The 20700-nt window shown below is 37.7% G+C and overlaps 1 protein-coding gene across 1 annotated transcript in view; it reads left to right on the forward strand.

Moving 5' to 3' along the window:
- The first annotated feature begins 10804 nt into the window (after positions 1-10804).
- Positions 10805-20700, forward strand: part of BMP6 (bone morphogenetic protein 6) — a 196767-nt gene continuing 186871 nt past the window's right edge. The window contains exon 1 of the mRNA XM_074271188.1: positions 10805-12737. Coding sequence (XP_074127289.1) covers positions 12008-12737 — 730 coding nt within the window. The 5' untranslated portion in view covers positions 10805-12007. The remainder of the gene's footprint in view (positions 12738-20700) is intronic.

The raw sequence follows: 20700 nt of genomic DNA on the forward strand, positions 1-20700 counted from the left end.
TAAGTGACTTGCCTATGGTCATACATCTAGTGATGTGTCTGAGATTGTACTTAAACTCAGGTTCTCTTGATTCCAGGGCTGGTATTCTATGTACTGTGTCACCTAGCTACACCTAGATATATGCACTTTTGAAAGAATAGTGCCTAAAGATTAGATTTGTTACCTTGCTTGAAACCCACTCTTGGCTCACTTTTATTTCTTATTCTCTTTAGCTTTCTTCAAAGCTCAACAGAGATAACACAAATTAAATCTTCATTGCTCTTATCTTCCCCAATTGCAAAAAAATTTCTATCTGCTTCTATGTTTAATTGAATTCCTTGCTTACCCTCACCCCCTGTATACTTCTAGATTCTGAGGACTATTTTTTTTATTGACAATACCTAACTTAGTGTTTTTGTATACAATAGATGCTTAATAAATGCTTTTAAAGTAGAATTATATTCAGGTGAATCATTTGGAAGAATTTTATGAAACTAAATGCCCTTTTTCACAAGTTGAATAAAAGAAATATATTACAAATATTTAAATAATGTTTTACTCATTGGTATATTCATAAAAATTCAGATTATTTCCTTATGAACCTCTTTTTGATGTGTGGTGATTTATACATATCTAAGCAGCATGGATAAATTAGTATAAATTATTTCCTTTGTTAATTTCCATGGGATAAAATATGCAATATAGTACTGCATGTTTGACTGCCCATCATTTTGGGGGGAGGTGAGTGGCATGTTCAATTAAGTGTGTGACTTATACCAAATAATTTAGTATTTATTTTAATTTTGTCAGTGATTCTTTTAAATGTGTAATAAGTATGTAGGGACTTAAAATCATTTCCCACAATTCTTTTTCATGTCAAAGAAGATCCATTTTGTTCTTATCAAAAGGCTTGCATGTTAAAACATGGGTTGATGAGAACATCAAGTTAATGAGCTGGTTCACCCTTATTTTGTTCAATTGACTTTATTCTGTGTTTGTATAATTTTCTTTGGTCCAAAGGCAAATCAGATGAGAATGTCATAGGATTGATATGGTCAGTTATCCCAGTTGCCAGTGGGGTATGGAGCTATTATTAAAAGATTTTCCCTCAGTAGTCAGAACTGTTCCTAGCTAGGGTACCAAAAATGGGGCAATTGTCCTGTCCCTGAGCTTTGCATTAACTCTGATGACAAGACCAAGCATCTTGAGTTCCACAGTATGAAAAGGATTTGCCATCACTAGTCAGTGCTAAAAAGTGACTAGTATTGTTGACATACACACACCTGGCACGCCACTCAAGGCAATAAGGCACCAACTTCTCTTTGCTTTATTTTGTTTTAGGGCAAGACATTTCTTTTTTTCTTCGAGTCTACCTTTCACAGAATCATGGAAATACAATGCTAGAGAGGGTCCTAGAGACCATGGAATTACAGATTTGGAGTTAGAAATCATAGAAGCCACTAAATCCAATTCCTTCTTTGTACAGATCAGGAGAGGTTGTGACTTGTTCTTGGTCACATAGCTAATAAGTGTCTAAAGTAGTATTCAAATCCAGATGTTCCAAGATCAGTGTTTTATCCACTGTTCCATGCTTTCCCCAATTTATGTAGCTAATTTCCTCAATTCAGAGATGTGGCAATTGAGGCCAAAAGAGTGAAAATAACTTTCTTAAGGTCATAGTGCTAATTAGAGGCTGACTAGGTATCCAAAGTTAGGTCCGTTTCCAAGTCAAGTGATTTTTCCATTCTGCCACAGTTTGGTTCATCTCAAGATTATGCCTATGTGAAATCATTGCGAATCCAGGGAACCTACAAAGACTGACTTGCCCGGGGCTCCAGGCCTCACTGCCAAATGGGATAACTGACTACACTCATCTTATGACATTCTCATCTGATTTTCCTTTAGACCAAAGAAAATCATATGATCACAGAATAAAGTCAATTGAAAAAAATTGGGATTAACTTTTATGATCTTATCAATCCATGCTTTAACATACTGAACTTTTAATAAATAATAGAATAGTACTTTTTAAGGGTAGTATATGCATTTATATAAATAATTATAATGAATAATAAAGTTAAAGCACTCAAGGCTATACCTATACAATGCCAACCATCTAAATGAAAGTTTATAAAATTAATCCAGTCTTCTGAATTTTTCTAAGTATTTTTAAATACTTGATTTGAATAAATAAAAATATCTGAGTTATTGAGTTATTCACTTTTTTCAGATGTTTGGTATTATTTGGACACAGCTTGAATGAATCATAAAAAGAGCTTATGAGGAAAATTTTTTTTTAATAGGTTACAAATCTGTTGTTTGCGGTATGGTGTGGAAACTCTAGAAACAGATTTGTGTATTAGTTTTTCACTTTGCCACCAGATGTCCTCCATGAGTAGGAAAATATGATGACTTGAGTGATATTTTGGAGTGTGAATGCCCAGCATTTTTGAATATTTGACAGTGAAAGGAAAGTCTGAGTGAATGTAAATGTTACCACAGGGTTTTGGATGAGATGTGTGTTTTGGAGGCTGTTTTACAGGTGTAGCTTTCAGGAGCAATATTTGGTTAACTCTTAAATTTTCATTTTTCATACTTTGCAAATATTTACTTAACATACTTCCTTTGCACTCACCTCAGAAATGAATATTTGTATTTTGAAGTGAATTATTATATCTAAAAATGTATATTTGGAAATACTATGACCTATTTATAAAGTACATAGATAAAAATCCTTACTTTAAATTGAATTGCCCAAGAATTCAAAAAGTGAGTTTGTTTGCTTATTTGTTAGTATCAGAAAAGCCTAAAATATTCTTAGTATTAAATTATTTATGAGCAAGCTGTTTAGATCATTAGGAAATGTCTACTAATAAATGCTAAATTTGGGGTCAAATGATCTGGGTTCTAATACCAATTCTGCTATTACCTAAGTGACTTTAAGTAAGAGACTTTCCCTCTCTAGAACTCAACTTATTCTTTACTAAAATGATGGAATTGAACTAAATAATTTATAAAGTCCTTTCCAGCTTCAAATCTCTGATTCTGTGATCTTATGAATAAACCAATTAAGATTTACAAACAAAACACTTTAGAACTCATGTATTTAAAGGAAAAACATATCAAACAGTTAAGATTCATGGAATCAATTAAATAGATACATTCTACAAATAACATTTATTTCAATATAGCTTTCATCATATTCGAAATTGAGGACAATCTAATTATAATAGGAAGAATTTCTATTATGGGGAAAGAAGATAAGTATAACACCTGCTTTACAGACAGTCTGTGTCTAGTCAGGTATGCACTAGGCATTGCTAAATACTTGAGGACATAATTTGGCTCCAATATTACTGTATCTGTCATAGTGAGACTTTCTATACCCTCATTTTATTGGGGGAGGAAGGAAAATAGGGGGAGGAAGAAGGGAAAAAGAAGGAGATGTAATAATATTACAAAAAATAGGACAATTTAAATGGCATTAAAAAAAAAACAAATAAAATTTCAGTCGACCAATCAGATATTTCCAGATGTTTTGACATTGTATAGATCAAACATCTGAATGACTGGTTTTCCTTCTCTTTTCTATCCAGACAATTTTGTTGTATACATACACAGCCACATAAGGAAGAAGATGGTAAAACTGTAGTGTCTTTTAAGGGGTACAGTTAACACCTCACCATATAGTTAGCAATAGTAAAAGTTTGCTTTTGTGTTAAGAAATGTTTATTGCCACACCCCAAACCACATTCATACTTGAAGAGGCTTGAAAGCCACACTCCTTTCTCTGGCCCACCCTCCACTCTCAACATGTAGAATGTGGCTTGCAATAATTCTATTCTGGCTTGATCTAGTTTCTAGTCTTAGGATCTTTGGGTAGCTGGGGATAGGATGAGGAGAGGGAGGGTTGTTTTTTAACTCTATTCTCATTAGTTGGCTAGGTTATACAGTAGCTAAGATGCTGACTTTGAGGCTAGAAGTTAGAGAGACCATTTCAAATCCCACCTGAGATACACACTAGTTGTGTGATTTTGGGTAAATAATTTAATCTCTCAGCTTCAGTTTTCTCCTTTACAAACTAGGAATAATAATAACCCCTGAGACATGGGTTGTTGTGAAGATCAAATAAAGTTTTGCAAACTTTAAAGTATTTTATAAATGCTCATTAGTATTATTATTCTCATAATCAGAGTTTTCATTAGCTTTGTAAGATTTGGGAGAAGAGAGGTAAAAGATTACTAGAGATTCCTCAGAAAACTTTTGATTAAAACATTCTTTTATTTTTCTATTCCTTCTTTTCATTCCTTCTCTTTCTGGACTCTCCTCATCTTTGCCCACCAGCCATATAGTCATCTTACAATTGCCCAGATTTTCATGTAATTATAAAGAATTGATGATGAACTAAGACTTTCTACTTTCTAATTCATTGTTTTTCACACCATAGTACTGCTTTTTTCTAGTTATTAATTAGCATGTGCAGCACTTATACCAAGTTATATTTTCCAACATGACTTGCTGTATCCCCTATACTTTGTCCTTGTCCCCAATCTTATGAGTGTTTTTTTTTTCGATTTCTAACAGCAATTACAGGAAATGAGCAAGGAAGCTGATGTCTGCAGGTGGGAATGAATGGAGAATTGACAATCAGGAGTGAGGGAGTTAGTGGGATACTGTATAATCCTAGTTGTTCCTTTTTTGACCCTTAATTGGATTTTTTTTCTCTCTTTGTTCATTCCATGCCATTCAATAGTATAATAAATAGTATAATAAACACAGAGTCATGAAAACTGAGTTCAAATGCCAGCTCTACTACTTAGAATCAATGATCATGGGCAAATGTCCTAATCCCCCCAAACCTCAGTTTCCTCATTCATAAAATGAAGGAGTTAGACTAGGTGACTTGTAACATCTTTCAAGATCTTTTTTGTTGGCAGGGTAGAGGATGAGGCAATTGGGGTTAAGGGACTTACCCAGACTCACATAGTTAATGTCTATTAAATATCCGAGGTCAGATTCGAACTCAGTATTATTGACTCCAGGCCCAATGCTTGATCCACTGCACCACCCGGCTGTGCTGCTCCAAGCTCCAAATCTGTAATCTTATAGACATCCAAGTTTCATTCACATTCTTTTGTCGAACCCGACACTTTTTGGAGTTCTTGAGGGAAATGTTTCTATCATACTGCAGACTGAGCACAAACCTCATGATCCCCTTTAATTCAACCAAAGACGTCACGTTTCTTATCAATAACACCTGTACCTTAAAAAAAAATAACAGCAACACCTCTCTTCAACACTTCTGCTCTGAGAGTGTTTCTCCATCTTCGCTCTGTGGTCAAATTTAGACTGTAAGTCTCTCATCATCTGTCACTGTAACACATTGTATGGCTAATTTTAAAAATTGGATATATAAATTTACCAGTATAGGGAGATTTCAGAAAAGAACTTCCTCTACCAATGCAGGTCAGTGCCTTATCTGCAATTCATAACATTAAGAGTGCTACTTGGGAGTCGGAAGGTGGGGAGGAGAGGTGGCTTGCATATTATCAGCATGTGATAGAAGTAAGATTTTTAATTCAGATCTTCTCGCCTCCAGGCCAGAGTTCTTTCCAATATGTCATACTATCTCTTATATGTACAATATATGTAAAATATGTATGTATGCAATATATATGTATGTCTATTACAAGGCATTATGATAGGTTATATATATATATATTATACACATACATATATATGTATTAATAAGCTCTCATTAATTTATTTTTATGAAGAAATGCTTCTAGTTACCTGGCCCTTCACTAGTATCCAGATGTTTGATTATAGTATGGTTGATTTTGAGTACCATTATGTCCCATGTGATAAAGATCCCTTGAGTAAAGTTCTATTCTGATGCCTTATCATGACATAAAGATAATCTTTCTTGTAGACAATCATAAACCTTAGCAGATAAGACTTTTCAACCTTACCAAGATGAAAAGGCTTTGAATTCAAGCTAAGCAACATATAGTGTATCTCTCAGCAAAGGAACAGACTAGCAAAGTTTTCAGAGGTTCATCAGCAAAGAGTTAGCCATGACATAAAGGGGCTTTGATCTACTTCACATTTGACATCACATGTCCCCAATGTTTTGAAATGCAAGTGATGCACTTCATCAGCAAACTCTTTGAGAGGACCTGTCTTAGTGCCTTGCATACCGAAGGCATTTAATAAACATTTGGTAATTTGGATTTCTAGAAAATAGTCTCTACTAGGAGTATCCACAAGATTTTTCTACTTAGTGGGAAGTCTCCAAAGACTAGGGCAACTAGGTAGCATGGTGGTGAGAGCTCTAGGCTTGGATTCAGGAAGCCTGAGTTCAAATCTGGTCTCCAACACTTGCTGGCTGTGTGATTTGGGGCAAATCACTTAACTCAGTTTCCAAATCTATAAAATGAGCTGGAGAAGAAAATAGCAAACTAATTTAATGTTTTTTGCCAATAAAACACCAAATGGAGTCATGAAGAGTAGGACACAACTGATATGATGGAAGAACAACTATAGAGATTAAGAGGTCAGGTTAATGTGGATGAAATGTAAAGAGCATTGTCCTACAAATTCTATATCTATTCTAGGGAAATTTTCTATGCATTGTTATCTTTAATATGGTCTTTAAAATTGTCATTTATTTAATTTTATTTTCTTACTTTATTCAGTTATCAAGTGTTTATTAAATACTAATTTGGTAGGTAATACTAGATACTGGGGACACAGAAACAGGAAACTATGATTTGTGGCTTCAAAAAGTATTGGGAACAATGATAGGTACATCTATGAAGACTTATGAATTGTATGCATCATTGAGTGACATTAGCAGTTGGGGGAAAGGCTTCAGATAGCAATAGGTAGCACCCAAAACAAGATTTAAGGATGGGCATTATACCAAGATGTGTAAGAAAGTTTCTCAGGGAGGATGTTTCCTTTTTGTAGAAAATGGGAAATACTTTGAAGAGAAATAGAATATTTACTAGTATTAATGATCTTAGATTCACAGGATCTAAGCATCATCCAATACAATTCCCTCATTTTAAACAAATGGAAACTGAGGCCCAGAGAGATTAAGTGACTTGTCAAGGTTATGCACAGGCACTGAGTAGAGGTGCTGAGATTTAAATGTGGGTCCTTTGACTTCAGATTCTTCTAGGAATGAGAGGAGGGGACTTAGAGGATTGCTTGATACTGCAATACCGTTAGAGCTATATGTGCTTAGCAGTTTTAGAGAAGAAATTGGCGGTGGAAATTGCTTTTTAATATTTACTTTTTTTTTCAGTTCCAAATTCTCTCCTTCTTTCTATACCCTGCCCCATACATTGAGAAAGCAAGATATATGACATCTATTATCCAAATGAATATGCCAGGGCATATTTCCATAAAGGACATAAAAAGCAAGAAAAATAAAGAGGAAAAAAAAGTTTGAGTTTGTATTCTTATCCAACAGGAATTTATTTGGAGGTGGGTAACATTTCATATTACAAGTAGTCCTTTGGAATTATATTATATCATATTGGTCATAGTTAATAAGTTTTTCATGGTTAATAATCTTTACAATATTGTTCTTATTATGTAAATTATTCTTCTGGTTCTACTCTTTTTCTGGGGATTTCTGAAATCAACCCCTCCCTCAGATGAGGCAAGTGGGGTTAAGTGACTTATCCAGGGTCACACAGTTAGGAAGTGTTAAGTGACTGAGGCTAGATTTGAACTCGGGTCTTCCTGACTTCAGGGCTGGTGCTCTATCCACTGCACCACCTAGCTGCTCCCATCACTTCTTACAGTACAATAATATTCCAGGTGATGGAACGTCACACACATCCCCAAAAAAGTGGTGGGGCCTAAAGTGAAAAGTACTCTATTACTGGAAAGTTTGTGGGAAGGCTTAATTTTCAGATATAGAGTGATCCTAAATTTTATTATTATTTTTTTGGTCATTATTCAATATTTATTGAAACATCTGCTGAGGGGATTCTTGGTTTACTGTGGGGATGAAGTCTATAGTGGAGAGAAATGGGTTTTCTTTTTAACAATTAGAAATAATTTTACCTTTTATTATCAACTGAGGAGATACCACTCTTTACTGTGGTTGATTGCTTTGGCTATAGTATATTCAAAAGAGTTAAAGATTATCATAATATCTATTCTAATTTCCTAAGTATAGAGTCTGGCCTGGGATTTAGCTTGACCTTCCACTAGAGAAAACATTTCAGTTAAGAGGTCCTAGTGTTTAGAATAATGAACCATTTATGACTTGCCACTCAAAGCACTTTGTGACTGGTCAAGAAACAGCACGATTTTGTCTGGAGAAAAGAATCATGATATGGCAGAGAACTCACTGATGAAGAAGAACAGAATTATACCAAATAGGTTACTCTATCGCTATTCCTCAGACAACTTGAACTAAGACTTTGCTCATATTTTCTAAACTTAAGGGGTCATTGCTACATAACAGACAGTTCGGATATGAGAAAATATGCCTGTAGGTGGAGTGTATTCAGGTAGATTTTGAATCAGTTTCATTTACTCATTCTATTTTATTTAGTCATGTAATTGTACCCTAGATATAAATAGTAAAGCATTTTGTGCTTTTGGTGTGATTTTATTCTATCGTATTTTAGAGAGTAAGATTCTAGGTATGGTAATATAGCACTATAAAACTTGCAAATATGTGAAGTGCATAATATAAATGCTATTACTCCCATTTTGCAGATAAGAAAACTGTAGATAAGTGACTTACCCTGAGTCACATCATCATGAACTCAAATTCAAGTTTCATAACTCTGGACCACACTTAATCTCATAATTAAATTCTTACAATGATTGGTTTTAATGGTCTTAAGATAAAATAGAAACCTAGTTGGATCTATACAAAACTTATGACTTCTTTGAGACAAGGATTTCCCATATGAGAAAAGGTACAAGCATCACTCCAAAAATGGATTATAATGCCTTAAAAATAGATTCTCAATCCTCTACTTATGTTCTATTCTAATACCCTATTGTGGCACAGAAAACCTGAAGTCTCAAAAACTGTGGCAGATGGATGAGGGCAGCAAGGTGTTACTGTGGATAGAGTGCTAGGTCTTGAGTCAGGAAGACATCTTCTTGAGCTCAAATCTGGCTTCAGATACTTATTATCTGTGTGACTGTGAACAAGTCACATAACTTTATCTATATTCTCATCCATAAAATGAGAGGATAGACATAGAAAACTTCCTGTGAGTGCTTATGCCTCTTACAAAGTTCAGAAACTTTTCAAGAAACACAGTTTGTTTGAGGATCAGCTTAGCTAAATTACATGAGATAAGTCTTCTGAAGGTCTGTCTTGAGATGATAAGTGTTTTCTAATAAACTCTGGAAGTTAATCTATTAATAGGAGAATTGTGATGGGCATTCAGAAAGTAGTATCTACACTGATGAAATCACACATTATTGCTGTAGAAAATGAAGTACCAATTTTGAAGATTATATTTGCCAGATTATAAACTCCTTGAGAAGGGACTTTGTGTTATCTTTTTGTTATTGTCAGCTTGTGTTATTTTTATGTGTCTGTTATTCTAGCTTTGTATCCCAATAACTGTCACAGTGTGTTCTGTATTTAATTTAATGTTTGATGAATTGAACTGAATTATATATAAGAATAATATGCATTGGTTAAATCACAACATTCCCCTTCATAATTATAGTGGGGATAATTGAGATACCCTATTCCAAGATATTTCATATTAATGTAAACTGTTGGTATGTGGAAAGCTCTTAACCTGAAGAATTGTCTAAAAAGAACTCCAGAGTCCTCCAGGGTGGTAACAATCTAAAGAACCAGGTCAGCTTTCCCCCTAGTTCTTTGACTGGGGAAAAAAACAGACCAGTAAAAGCAAAACCAAAACAATAGGCCCCAAACCCTGGAAATGCAGAGTCTGGTTTACATTTATCCTTTTCTGTAACAAGCCTGTAAGCAGCTTCCTTAGAGGGTGTGTCTTCACTTCCAGCTGTCTTTTAAAAGCCACGTGTCAGCTAAATGCCTAGTTTACATCAAAGAGAGACAGAGAGACAGAGAGAGACAGAGACAGACGGAGACAGAACGAGACAGACAGAGACAGAGGCAGAGAGACAGAGACAGACAGACACACAGAGAGACAGAGACAGAGAGAGACAGAGACTAAGACAGCAGACACAGACACACACAGAGAGAGACAGAGACACACAGAGAGACAGAGAGACAGACAGACAGAGAGAGGAGAGACAAACAGACACACAGAGAGACAAAGACAGAGAAGCAGAGGGACAGAGAGACAGAGACAGACAGAGACAGACAGAGAGACAGAGAGAGAAAGTAGAAGAAGCACGAAAAAAGAAATCCATCTCCTTCTGCTCTTCCTCGAATAATATTTGATACAGAACTGACTGGGGTTTTCTGTCTAGTTCATGAGTTCATACCTTTTAACTGGTCTTTAAACCAAGCGGTTTCGAGTCAGGACAATAACAATGGGCGAAGAAGAAATTCAGAGAGTGTCTACAAACAAGAAAGCGCTCTAGAAAGCCTCTCCCTCTTTGGTACCTTGCGGATCTCAGAATACTCAGAATAATAAATTTGTAGTCTAGGAGCTAGTTGTGCGAATGAGGCAACGCCTCTCTTGTGGGAGGGAAAGAGAGGGGGAGCGCCTATTTAAATATAGGGTAGTTGGATCTTTCTATTGGCTTCCGTTCTTGTCGATCATTAAGGAAGGCGGGGCGATCTAGGAGTAGGAGTGTGGTACCTGAGAGAGGCTCGCATCTGAGAGTCAATGCTGCGCGTAGTGGGGAACGAAGAGGCGAGGAGAGAGACGCACTAGCAGATCGGGAAATATAGATGACTTTTCTTCCCACGACACAAGCCTCTGCTCCCTTCTCTTCCGCTTCTTTTACGTGCGGGGATTTCAACTCAGCAATCTGAGAACAGCACGGAAAACAAGAACCTTGCCGGCTACACTGGGGACTTCATCAACTGAGTGAAGAGATTTCTTAGAGGGGAGCGTCGGTAGTGCGAAGGCCAGGGGAAGGGAATTTGTGAAAGAAAAAAAGTTTGCTCTTCTGGAGGAACTTGGTTCCCCCCTCCCAGTCTCTCTCTCTCTCTCTCTCTCTCTCTCTCTCTCTCTCTCTCTCTCTCTCTCTCTCTCTCTCTCTCTCTCTCTCTCTCTCTCTCTCTCTCTCTCTCTCTCTCTCTCTCTCTCTCTCTCTCTCTCTCTCTCTCTCTCTCTCTCTTTAAACAAGTTCCGAAGCTCAGTCCAGAGTGCGCTGTAGTACCTCTGTCGCTGCTCTTTTTGATGTGGGGGCTCACGTTCAGGATGCGGGGTGCTTTCCCGCTCTCGTGAGCAGCTTCTCTCCTTCAGACTGATGCCTTCGTCCATCTCGCCTATCATTTAAGAGAGGACAGACAGACAGGCAGACAGGCAGATTCACCAGCGCGCACCCTGGAAGGCCAAACGGGGCAAACGCACGTGGATGTGTTTGTGTGTGTGCTCTGGGCTGGCAAGGGGGGCGACGGTGACACCACAGTGACCTGTACAGATCCGGAGGGAGCCGGGCTTGGGAGCAACATTGGACTAAAAGCGATTTACCTGGAACTTGGAATAATCTCTTCGTATTTACGCACAAGTTGCTTTTGGATCTTCCCCCTGGACCCTTACTCATTTCACCCCTTCGTTTCTCTCCCACCCCTTCAACCTGGGCAACTGGGGGAGCCTAAGAGGACCATGCGAGATAAAGACTGAGGTCCAGGAAGGGGAAGAGAGCCGGTAGCAGGGGGAGGGTGGAGGGGGGATAATCACAGAAAGTGTCACGAGCGGCTCCCCCCTCCTCCTCCTCTTCCACTTCTTCCTCGTCCTCGTCCTCTTCCTCTTCTTCCTCCTCCTCCTCGTCCTCGTCTTCTTCGGTTGCATTTCCCAAGTGGGAGTCCAACGGGGGCCCAGCGGGAGCAGCCTGGCAAGGGGGGCCCCGGGCGGGCAGGCGGGGGATGCCGCTGCTGGGGAGGAGAGTGCAGTGGCTATGCTGGTGGTGGGGGCTCCTGTGCGGCTGCTGCTGCCCCCCGCCAGTGCTGCCCCTCCTGCCCGCCGCCGCCGCAGCCGCCACTGGAGGGGCGCTGCTTGGGAACAGCAGCGGGAAGAGCAATAGCCCGGGGGAGCAGCACCAACCACTGCAGCAGCCGACACTGCAGCCGCCCTCCTCCTCCAGTTCTTCCCACTCCTCTGGTTTCCTATACCGGAGGCTCAAGACACATGAGAAACGGGAGATGCAGAAGGAGATTTTGTCTGTGCTGGGACTGCCCCACCGACCCCGGCCTCTTCATGGCTTACAGCAGCAGCCACCGCCACCACTTCTGCACCCCGAGCATCGTGGGGCGCTTCCGTCCCCTCCGCCCCCACCACCACCCGGGAGACTGAAGTCGGCTCCCCTTTTCATGTTGGATCTATACAATTCCCTGTCGGCAGACGAAGGCGAAGAGAGGGGAGAGGAGGAGAAGCAACAGCCCCCGCCCCAAGGAGGGGGCGACCGGAGGGGCTGGTCCCAGCAGCGGCTGCCGGCCAGCCGGCCCCTGGCTCCGAGCGCGGCGGCGCATGCCCTGCATCGCAAAAGTCTTCTCTCTCCGGGTCCCGGCGGCGGCGGTGGAGCGGCCCCGCTAGCCAGCGCTCAAGATAGCGCCTTTCTCAATGATGCCGACATGGTCATGAGCTTTGTGAACCTGGGTAAGGAACTACATTCAATACATACATAAATAACTACCTTTCATTCCTGCTCCCAGGTGACAGGGACAGCCTGCCACCTAAAGCGTTCTAGCCTCCCAAAATAATGAAGGGTTCCAGGAAAAAACTACTGGACTGATGGCCAGGATACAACGGTTCTGTTCCCAGCGCTGCCACTAATTAGCTGTATGAATTGGGCAAATCACTTTCTCTCCTGGGGCCCCACTATTCTCCTCTGTAAAATGAGAGGGATTGAACTGACCATCTTTAAAATCTCTTCAGATTTAATTTTTAAATCTGGTTACTCCATTACTGCTTTTCGAGTTTCTGTCTGGGTAGCCAGTTCAGTCAGGTGTTTTGGATAAGCTACCACCTGTACTTTCCTGACTGACCCGAGTGTGCAAACTCCCTGGAGGACTAGGAGCAGTCTTGCAGTTGTATGCTTTTGGTTATAGGTTGTGGTGGGGCAGGGAAGAGTGACAGTTAGACTAACTACTGGAGATCGTTTTTTTTCCTCCTTCCCCCCAACTTTTTCATTGATTACTCAGTGGTTAGAAGTGTCTGGCCCTGCTTTCAGGAAAGTATCTGCTTCTCTCAGTGATTGAGAACTGGGTGTTCAGATATTCCCAAGTAGCTAGGGCATATTCAGTACCCTTTTCATTTGAACTTCTTCTTGGGGAGAAATTAAATTCACTCATAGAGAAATGCAAAATCTAGAGTTTACTAAACCTTGTAGAAGAAAAATTAAGGCAGCCTTTAATATCCAAATTATTTTGTTGCTTTCCAAGCTAACCAATGCTCTTAATTCTTTAAGAGTTAAATCTTCAAATTTGTAGAGCTTAACAAAAGGGAGGGGGGGGGGAGATAGGATTAAAAAAGGAAGAAAAAAATAATAAATTGGGATCTTTTTTCAGAACACATGGGTAGCAGTACTGAATGGGTATTTTAATTAGTAAGAGTTGAGAGAATTATGTGGTAGCATTCATATTTAATTCTGCATATCTTTAGCCATAACTCTGAAATCAGTGTTTGGTGGATTCAACTCATTCCTAAAGATTGAAAAGATTAAAAAGAAAGTTGAAAAGAGATTGAGGAGGGCCTCAGAAATCTTAAGGAAGAGAATAAAGTTTTAAATCTAGCTCTACCAATTTATTCTGCAAACTGGGATAAGTCATTCAACTTCTCTCTTAAAGTTTACCTATCTGTAAATAAAGAGGCAATTGGTTTTTCCCCAGCTTGAATGGAATATTCCTAATAATATATGCCATTGACTCATTCATGTCTTTCCCTCTCCTTTTCCTATGTGGAATGTGCTACTTTGTCAGTGTGGTTTGGTACAAAGACATTTCAAGAGAAAATATAGTTGTTTTTAGTGATTCCAGAATCTAGTGTTCACACATTTTAAAAAGATGCCTTCTAGGCTTCAAAATGGGGTAGGTAGAATAAATAATAGAGGGATAGATAACTTCCTCAAATGCCAGGAAGAAAAACCATTCAAAACTAAAACAAACAAAAAAACCTTTGTCACTTTAGAGGCTTTGCCGTCTTGCAGCATTCCCCAAGTGAAACAGCTAGTTCTTCACAAGTGGAAAAGTGATTCACAAACATGTCTTCAGGTTGCTGCTTCTGCTATTACTGTTTTTTGAGGGGAGAGGAGAGAATAGACTCAAAAAATGGCAAGGTGGAATGGTTTCTTAATAGCTTGCAAAACAAAATCTCATAGCAGGTGCAACCTCAGAGCCTGCCAATCCTGCCAATGTGGAATACTTCAGGGTCTGCCTTGCAATTTTTGTATCCAGGGATTTTGATTGGGCAGGAATTTTCACAAACGATGGCAGCCAAAACCAGGGTTGGACTACCTCCATGAAGCAGGCTGGACAAATTCTCATGATTCCAGGCTACTAGGCAATGATTCCAGGGGCATCAGGCCAATGCTATTCCTTGTCCTGCCTCCTCTGCTTTCTCTCCCTTACTTAACAACCCCTTCCACCCTAGGCAAATCCCAAAAGCACAAGTTAATCCACAGGTCACTGGGAAGAATGTCCAGTTGCTTTTTGTGGGTAATCCCATTTCCAGCTAGAATGGAGGAAGTCTGAGATTCCCTCTCTGTCAGATGATACTCATAAAAACCAGAACTCCTGAGGATATGTGATCAGTAGGATGTCCCAGTAATGATCATCAAAGGACTATATAAAAACTGCTTTATTTAAAGAAAAATTGCTCTCCATGCATTATATTGATTTGTGATTGATTCAGACTAGGCTAGCTCTTAGGCAAGTGGAAAAAATCTTTTTAATTTTTATCTTGTTTTATGAGTTCCTACAGCTTCTTTGTTCCAGACCAGTCCCAAACCCTTATTTAGGATATACTGAAGACAAGGCCTCACGCTAAATGATAGGAATACAAAGGCTACAGAAAGAAACAATAAAAACAGACTATTCTTTTTTTTTTTTTTTTTTTTTTAATTACAATAGTTTTTATTTACCAGATATATGCATGGGTAATTTTACAACCTTGACAATTGCCAAACCTTTTGTTTTAATTTTTCCCCTCCCTTCCCCCCCCAGATGGCAGGTTGATCAATACATGTTAAATATGTTAAAGTATAAATTAAATACAATATATGTATACATGTCCAAACAGTTGCTTTGCTGTACAAAAAAAAATCGGACTTTGAAATAGTGTACAATTAGCCTGTGAAGGAAATCCAAAATGCAGGCAGACAAAAATAGAGGGATTGGGTGGTTCATAGTCATCTTTCAGAGTTCTTTTTCTGGCTATAGCTGGTTCAGTTCATTACTGTTCTATTGGAACTGATTTGGTTCATCTCATTTGTTGAAAATGTCCATGTCCATCAGAATTGATCATCATATAGTATTGTTGTTGAAGTATATAATGATCTCCTGGTCCTGCTCATTTCACTCAGCATCAGTTCATGTAAGTCTCTCCAGGCCTTTCTGAAATCATCCTGTTGTTCATTTCTTACAGACCAATAATATTCCATAATATTCATATACCATAATTTATTCAGCCATTCTCCAATTGATGGGCATCCACTTAGTTTCCAGTTTCTGGCCACTACAAACATTCTAGCACATACAGGTCCCTTTCCCTTCTTTAAGATTCTTTGGGATATAAGCCCAGTAGTAACACTGCTGGGTCAAAGAGTATGCACAGTTTGATAACTTTTTGAGCATAGTTCCAAATTGCTCTCCAGAATGGCTGGATGTATTCACAATTCTACTAACAATGTATCAGTGTCCCAAAACAGACTACACTTAAATAACTTTATATTCTGTTGGAGTTATACTATTTGCCCAGATAGGGGAAGAAAGAAGTCTAACAACTGTGTGTGTGTGTGTGTGTGTGTGTGTGTGTGTGTGTGTGTGTGTGTGTGAAGCTATCATAGAGAAGGCTTCTTTCTTTTCTTTTTCAAGGATCTGTTCTACATTCCCTTTCCATACTACTGGGGTTGTTCTTGATACTAAGGTTTACAACTTGAAAAAAAATTTGAAATTTCAGAGAGGATTTTTAAAAGTTCAGAACAATGAATTTTAGTCTTTGATGTAGCATCAATGGTATGATAACAGGTTTGCCAGGCATAGGAAGAAGCTAGTTAGGTAGGGAGCTCTGTCAGGGACCCTTCAAATCAAGCTACTCTTCAAATCAATGCATGTGGAATTAGAATAGAATTGCTTGCATGTAAGTACATAAGTATAAGGTCTGTAACTATTATTATAGTTTTCAACTAAGCTTCAGAAATCAATTTTAACTAGCTATGATGATAAGGGTCTCCAATAAAGCCTTAGTTGTGGCACAAAGGTGACATACTTTGTTATATCTGCAGAACCCTAGGTTGGCAAATCCTATGAAGCTGGAAAAATTTCTAGCAGGAATCTGTTTTTTAAAAAGTGTTTATTAAGTTCAAGGAAAGCCTCATCTCTAGAAGACTGAGCACAAGGTAGCTTCCCCCTCCCCCCCCCAGGATACATCAAATGATATGTCATGGTGACAGGCGTCCCCAAACTGATAAGTGCTAAAAGTGATGAAGTACTGAAAGAGATTTTATCCCAATAGATAAAATAGTTAGCTGTGGTCCTCATGAATGTAAAGAACATAGATTACAGTTGGTCAGTGGGAAGAATGCTGGATTGGAAGTCAAAGGTACTAAGGGATTAAGTTTAAATCCCAACACTATCCTTTTAGTACCTCTGTGATCTTCAGCATGTTATATATGTCACCTTCTCAAACTGCCATTTCCTCATCCTTAAAAGAAAAGATTGGATTACATGATCTCTGAGCTTCCTTCCAACTCTAGGAAAGATGCTGTAGTAAAAAAAAGTCCTAGAATTGGAATCAGGAAAACTTGGAGTTGAATCCTATTTCAGATACCAGCTGTGTAACTGAGCAAATCAGCCCTAGTTTCCTTACCTGTACTAGTACTTACATCCCAGTTTGTTGTGAAGATCAAATGAGATAACTTTTAAAGTGCTTTGAAATCTTTAAAGTGTTACAGATGCCAGTTGTTATTTGTTATTATGTATTTTTTCTCTTGTATTTTCAGAATAATTTCTTGGGGAATATTACCTTGATTTCTTAATTTATGTCAATAGTTTGCTGATAGCTGTCATTAACTCATTTCTCATCAAAAATCACAGGAAAATCAAGTCCTATATTGTTGCTTTTGGCACATATTTAGAACTCATTGGGTTAAACATTTTAAGTCAGTCAACAAGCATTTATAAATATAAGCTATGTGCCTGGCACTGATGAAGGGGAAGTACGAAGGAAAGTGGTTACATAGTTATAGACATGAATCTTTTGTAAAACAGAGGATTTACTCATGAAATACATTTAAGTAACACTGAGGCCTTTCATCTAGAGTGACCATCAGGAAGTATGAATCAACAAGAGAAACTTTCTCTTACATCTGAACTACCGGTCATTAAAGCCAGCTCATTGTTATTTATGTTGATTGTTTCAAATTCTTCATGAATGAACAGAATGAACATTACCACAACCTGGCTCCTGATGCTGTCTGTTGTTGATACTACTTTAGTTTGTATAAGGTGTTTAAGCGTCCATGCTTGTAGGTAAACATGAATTCAATCAGTATTGTTTTCCATTTATTTTCTGATGCTAAGAATGTTTTTGGCAGCCTGAAAAACCTGCCTTTGATTGTTTAGATTCACTCTGTAATAGGAAAAATAAGCTTTTTTTGCCCTTTGTCATTTTAGTTGACATTATCAAAGTATGGGCAAATACATCTAGAGTTATAGTAAAATGTTTACTATTTTATATACTATTGATTTAACTTTTTTTTTTTTGGATAAAATAGATGAGATTTGCTATTTTTACTGTATAAAAATTTCAAAGTAAATGAAGAAATCAGGACCATTCACAAAACTTGCATATGCTTTGTTGATTGATATATGCTTATAAAGTATATTGTTATATGTCAGTTAAGATTTTTCATTTATAATGAAACATTTTTAGTTATTAGTACCCACATTTCTTTTAGTTTATAACAAAATATATGCTTTTCTCAACTTACTTTTAAACATCTACATTTTTATTAGTGCTGATACTCTCTCACCCATGGAAATGGCAACCTCCCTCCACCTCCTCAACCCCTGTTTAGCAGACAATTTAATTAATTGTTATGGACCAAAAAATATTGTCAATCTGTCATTTAGTTCTTGGTAATAAGTCTATCCAAAATCATACTAGATTAATCTTTTGACAACTGTTTGTTCTGAGTCTCAGTAGCATAATAAGCTCCTCAAGATCAGGTACTATTTCTTATTTTGTCTTTATAACATCAGCATTCAATAGAGTGCCACATATAAGTACTTAGAGGATTGAATTGGAGTATATTAGATACTTGAAGCTTTTCCAAATTTTCAAGATATTTGAAACTTTTCCAAATTTGCTAGAACCTAATATAGCTTATATTCTACTGGTACACCTTTCCAGTCAGTAGTAAACCACCATACTTCATTATGATGACATCAGAGTAGGATTTCAGTGGATAAGCTGCATATGAAAGTAATAAAAGTTCAGGCATCTTTTATTTGAACTGGTCCTTCCATTTTTAATTTGAATTAACAAGGTTTTAATGTATATGGATAGATATTAACAAAGAACTGATAAAATCAATGTCTTTTCTATCTCAGGAAAAGCAACAAGAAACTTGTACTACAAATATTGGCAATTTTCTTGACATAATCACTCTTGGGAAACATAAAGCAGAAGAAGAACTGAACTAGAATTTTCACTGTTCATGTTTACAGCAATTTTTGTTTATACTTTGCCTTTTGAATACATGAACAGAACCCCTATCTTTTCATATTAATTACTAATCAGTTGATGAACAAACATTTAATTATGATCTACTATGTGCAAGGCACATATAGCAGGCATACAAATACAAAAATGTGATAGTTCTTGCCTTCAAAGATGTCATATGCTATGTGGGGAGACAACATGTATATAAATAAGGATAAACAAAGTAAATATAAGGTGATAAGAGTGTAGCATTGGAGTCATCAGAGAGAAGACAAAAGTAATAGCAGTTGAAATGATTAGGAAGAGGTGATTTGAGTTGAATTGGATTTTGTAGTCTTAGGTATTCTAAGAAACAGACTTGAGGAGGAAATGCATTCCAAAAATGAGATATACATAGCCTTTGTCTAGGCACAGAGAATAAAATTAAATTTATATATTGCTTACTGCTAAAATGGAGAATTTGCTTATGAAAATTGAAATGGAAGGTGAAATGTTCTCCTAAATAGTTTCTACATTCCCAAATACCAAATGCAAAAAATCAGTAGCATTAAAAAAAATGCAGATGTACAAAATGTTCTTAAACTAAGATCAAAGGGCAAGCAGATAGCATTGTTAGATCACAGAAGGTGTTTCCTTTGGTTGTCCTTTTAAGAATGAAAATGTAATAGGAAAAAATCCTTTAAGACTTGCTGAGTCATAGTCATCTTAAACTTCCAGGATGGGGATAATCTCAAAGAAGTAAGAATTCTCTCTGCTCTAAATTCAATTCAATTCAATACATATTATGGCTTACTATGTGTTCAATATTGTACTAGGTGCTTGAGATACAAATACAAAAATGAAAGTTGTGATCCTCAGGGAACTGACATTCTTCTTCTTCTTCTCCTCCTTCTTCTCCTTCTTCTCTTTCTTCTTCTTCTCCTTCTCCTTCTTCTCCTTCTTCTCTTTCTTCTTCTTCTTCTTCTTCTTCTTTCTTCTTCTTCTTCTTCTTCTTCTTCTTCTTCTTCTTCTTCTTCTTCTTCTTCTTCTTCTTCTTCTTCTTCTTCTTCTTCTTCTTCTTCTTCTTCTCCTTCTTCTTCCTTCTTCTTCCTTCTTCTTCTTCTTCTTCTTCTTCTTCTTCTTCTTCTTCTTCTTCTTCTTCTTCTTCTTCTTCTTCTTCTTCTTCTTCTTCTTCTTCTTCTTCTTCTTCTTCTCCTCCTCCTCCTCATCCTTCTTCTTCTTCTTCTTCTTCTTCTTCTTCTTCTTCTTCTTCTTCTTCTTCTTCTTCTTCTTCTTCTTCTTCTTCTTCTTCTTCTTCTTCTTCTTCTTCTTCTTCTTCTTCTTCTTCTTCTTCTTCTTCTTCTTCTTCTTCTTCTTCTTCTTCTTCTTTTCTTCTTCTTTTTCCTGAGGCAATTGGGGTTAAGTGACTTACCTAGGATTACATAGCTAGGAAGTGGTCTGAGACCAGATTTGAACTGCATCACGTAGCTGCTCCTGAACTTACATTCTTTTGAGAGGAAACAAAATGTATATTGAAAATTAAATCTAGGTTCAGCCGAATGTCACAATGGATAGAATAGCAGCTCTGAAGTTTGGAGGACTGAATTCAAGCCTGGCCTGAGACACTTGATATATACTAGCTGTGTGACTCTGGGCAAGTCACTTAATCCTGATTGCTGAGAGAGAGAGAGAGAGAGAG

The sequence above is a fragment of the Sminthopsis crassicaudata genome, chromosome 1, assembly GCF_048593235.1.
Source record: "Sminthopsis crassicaudata isolate SCR6 chromosome 1, ASM4859323v1, whole genome shotgun sequence".
Taxonomy (NCBI): Eukaryota; Metazoa; Chordata; class Mammalia; order Dasyuromorphia; family Dasyuridae; genus Sminthopsis; species Sminthopsis crassicaudata.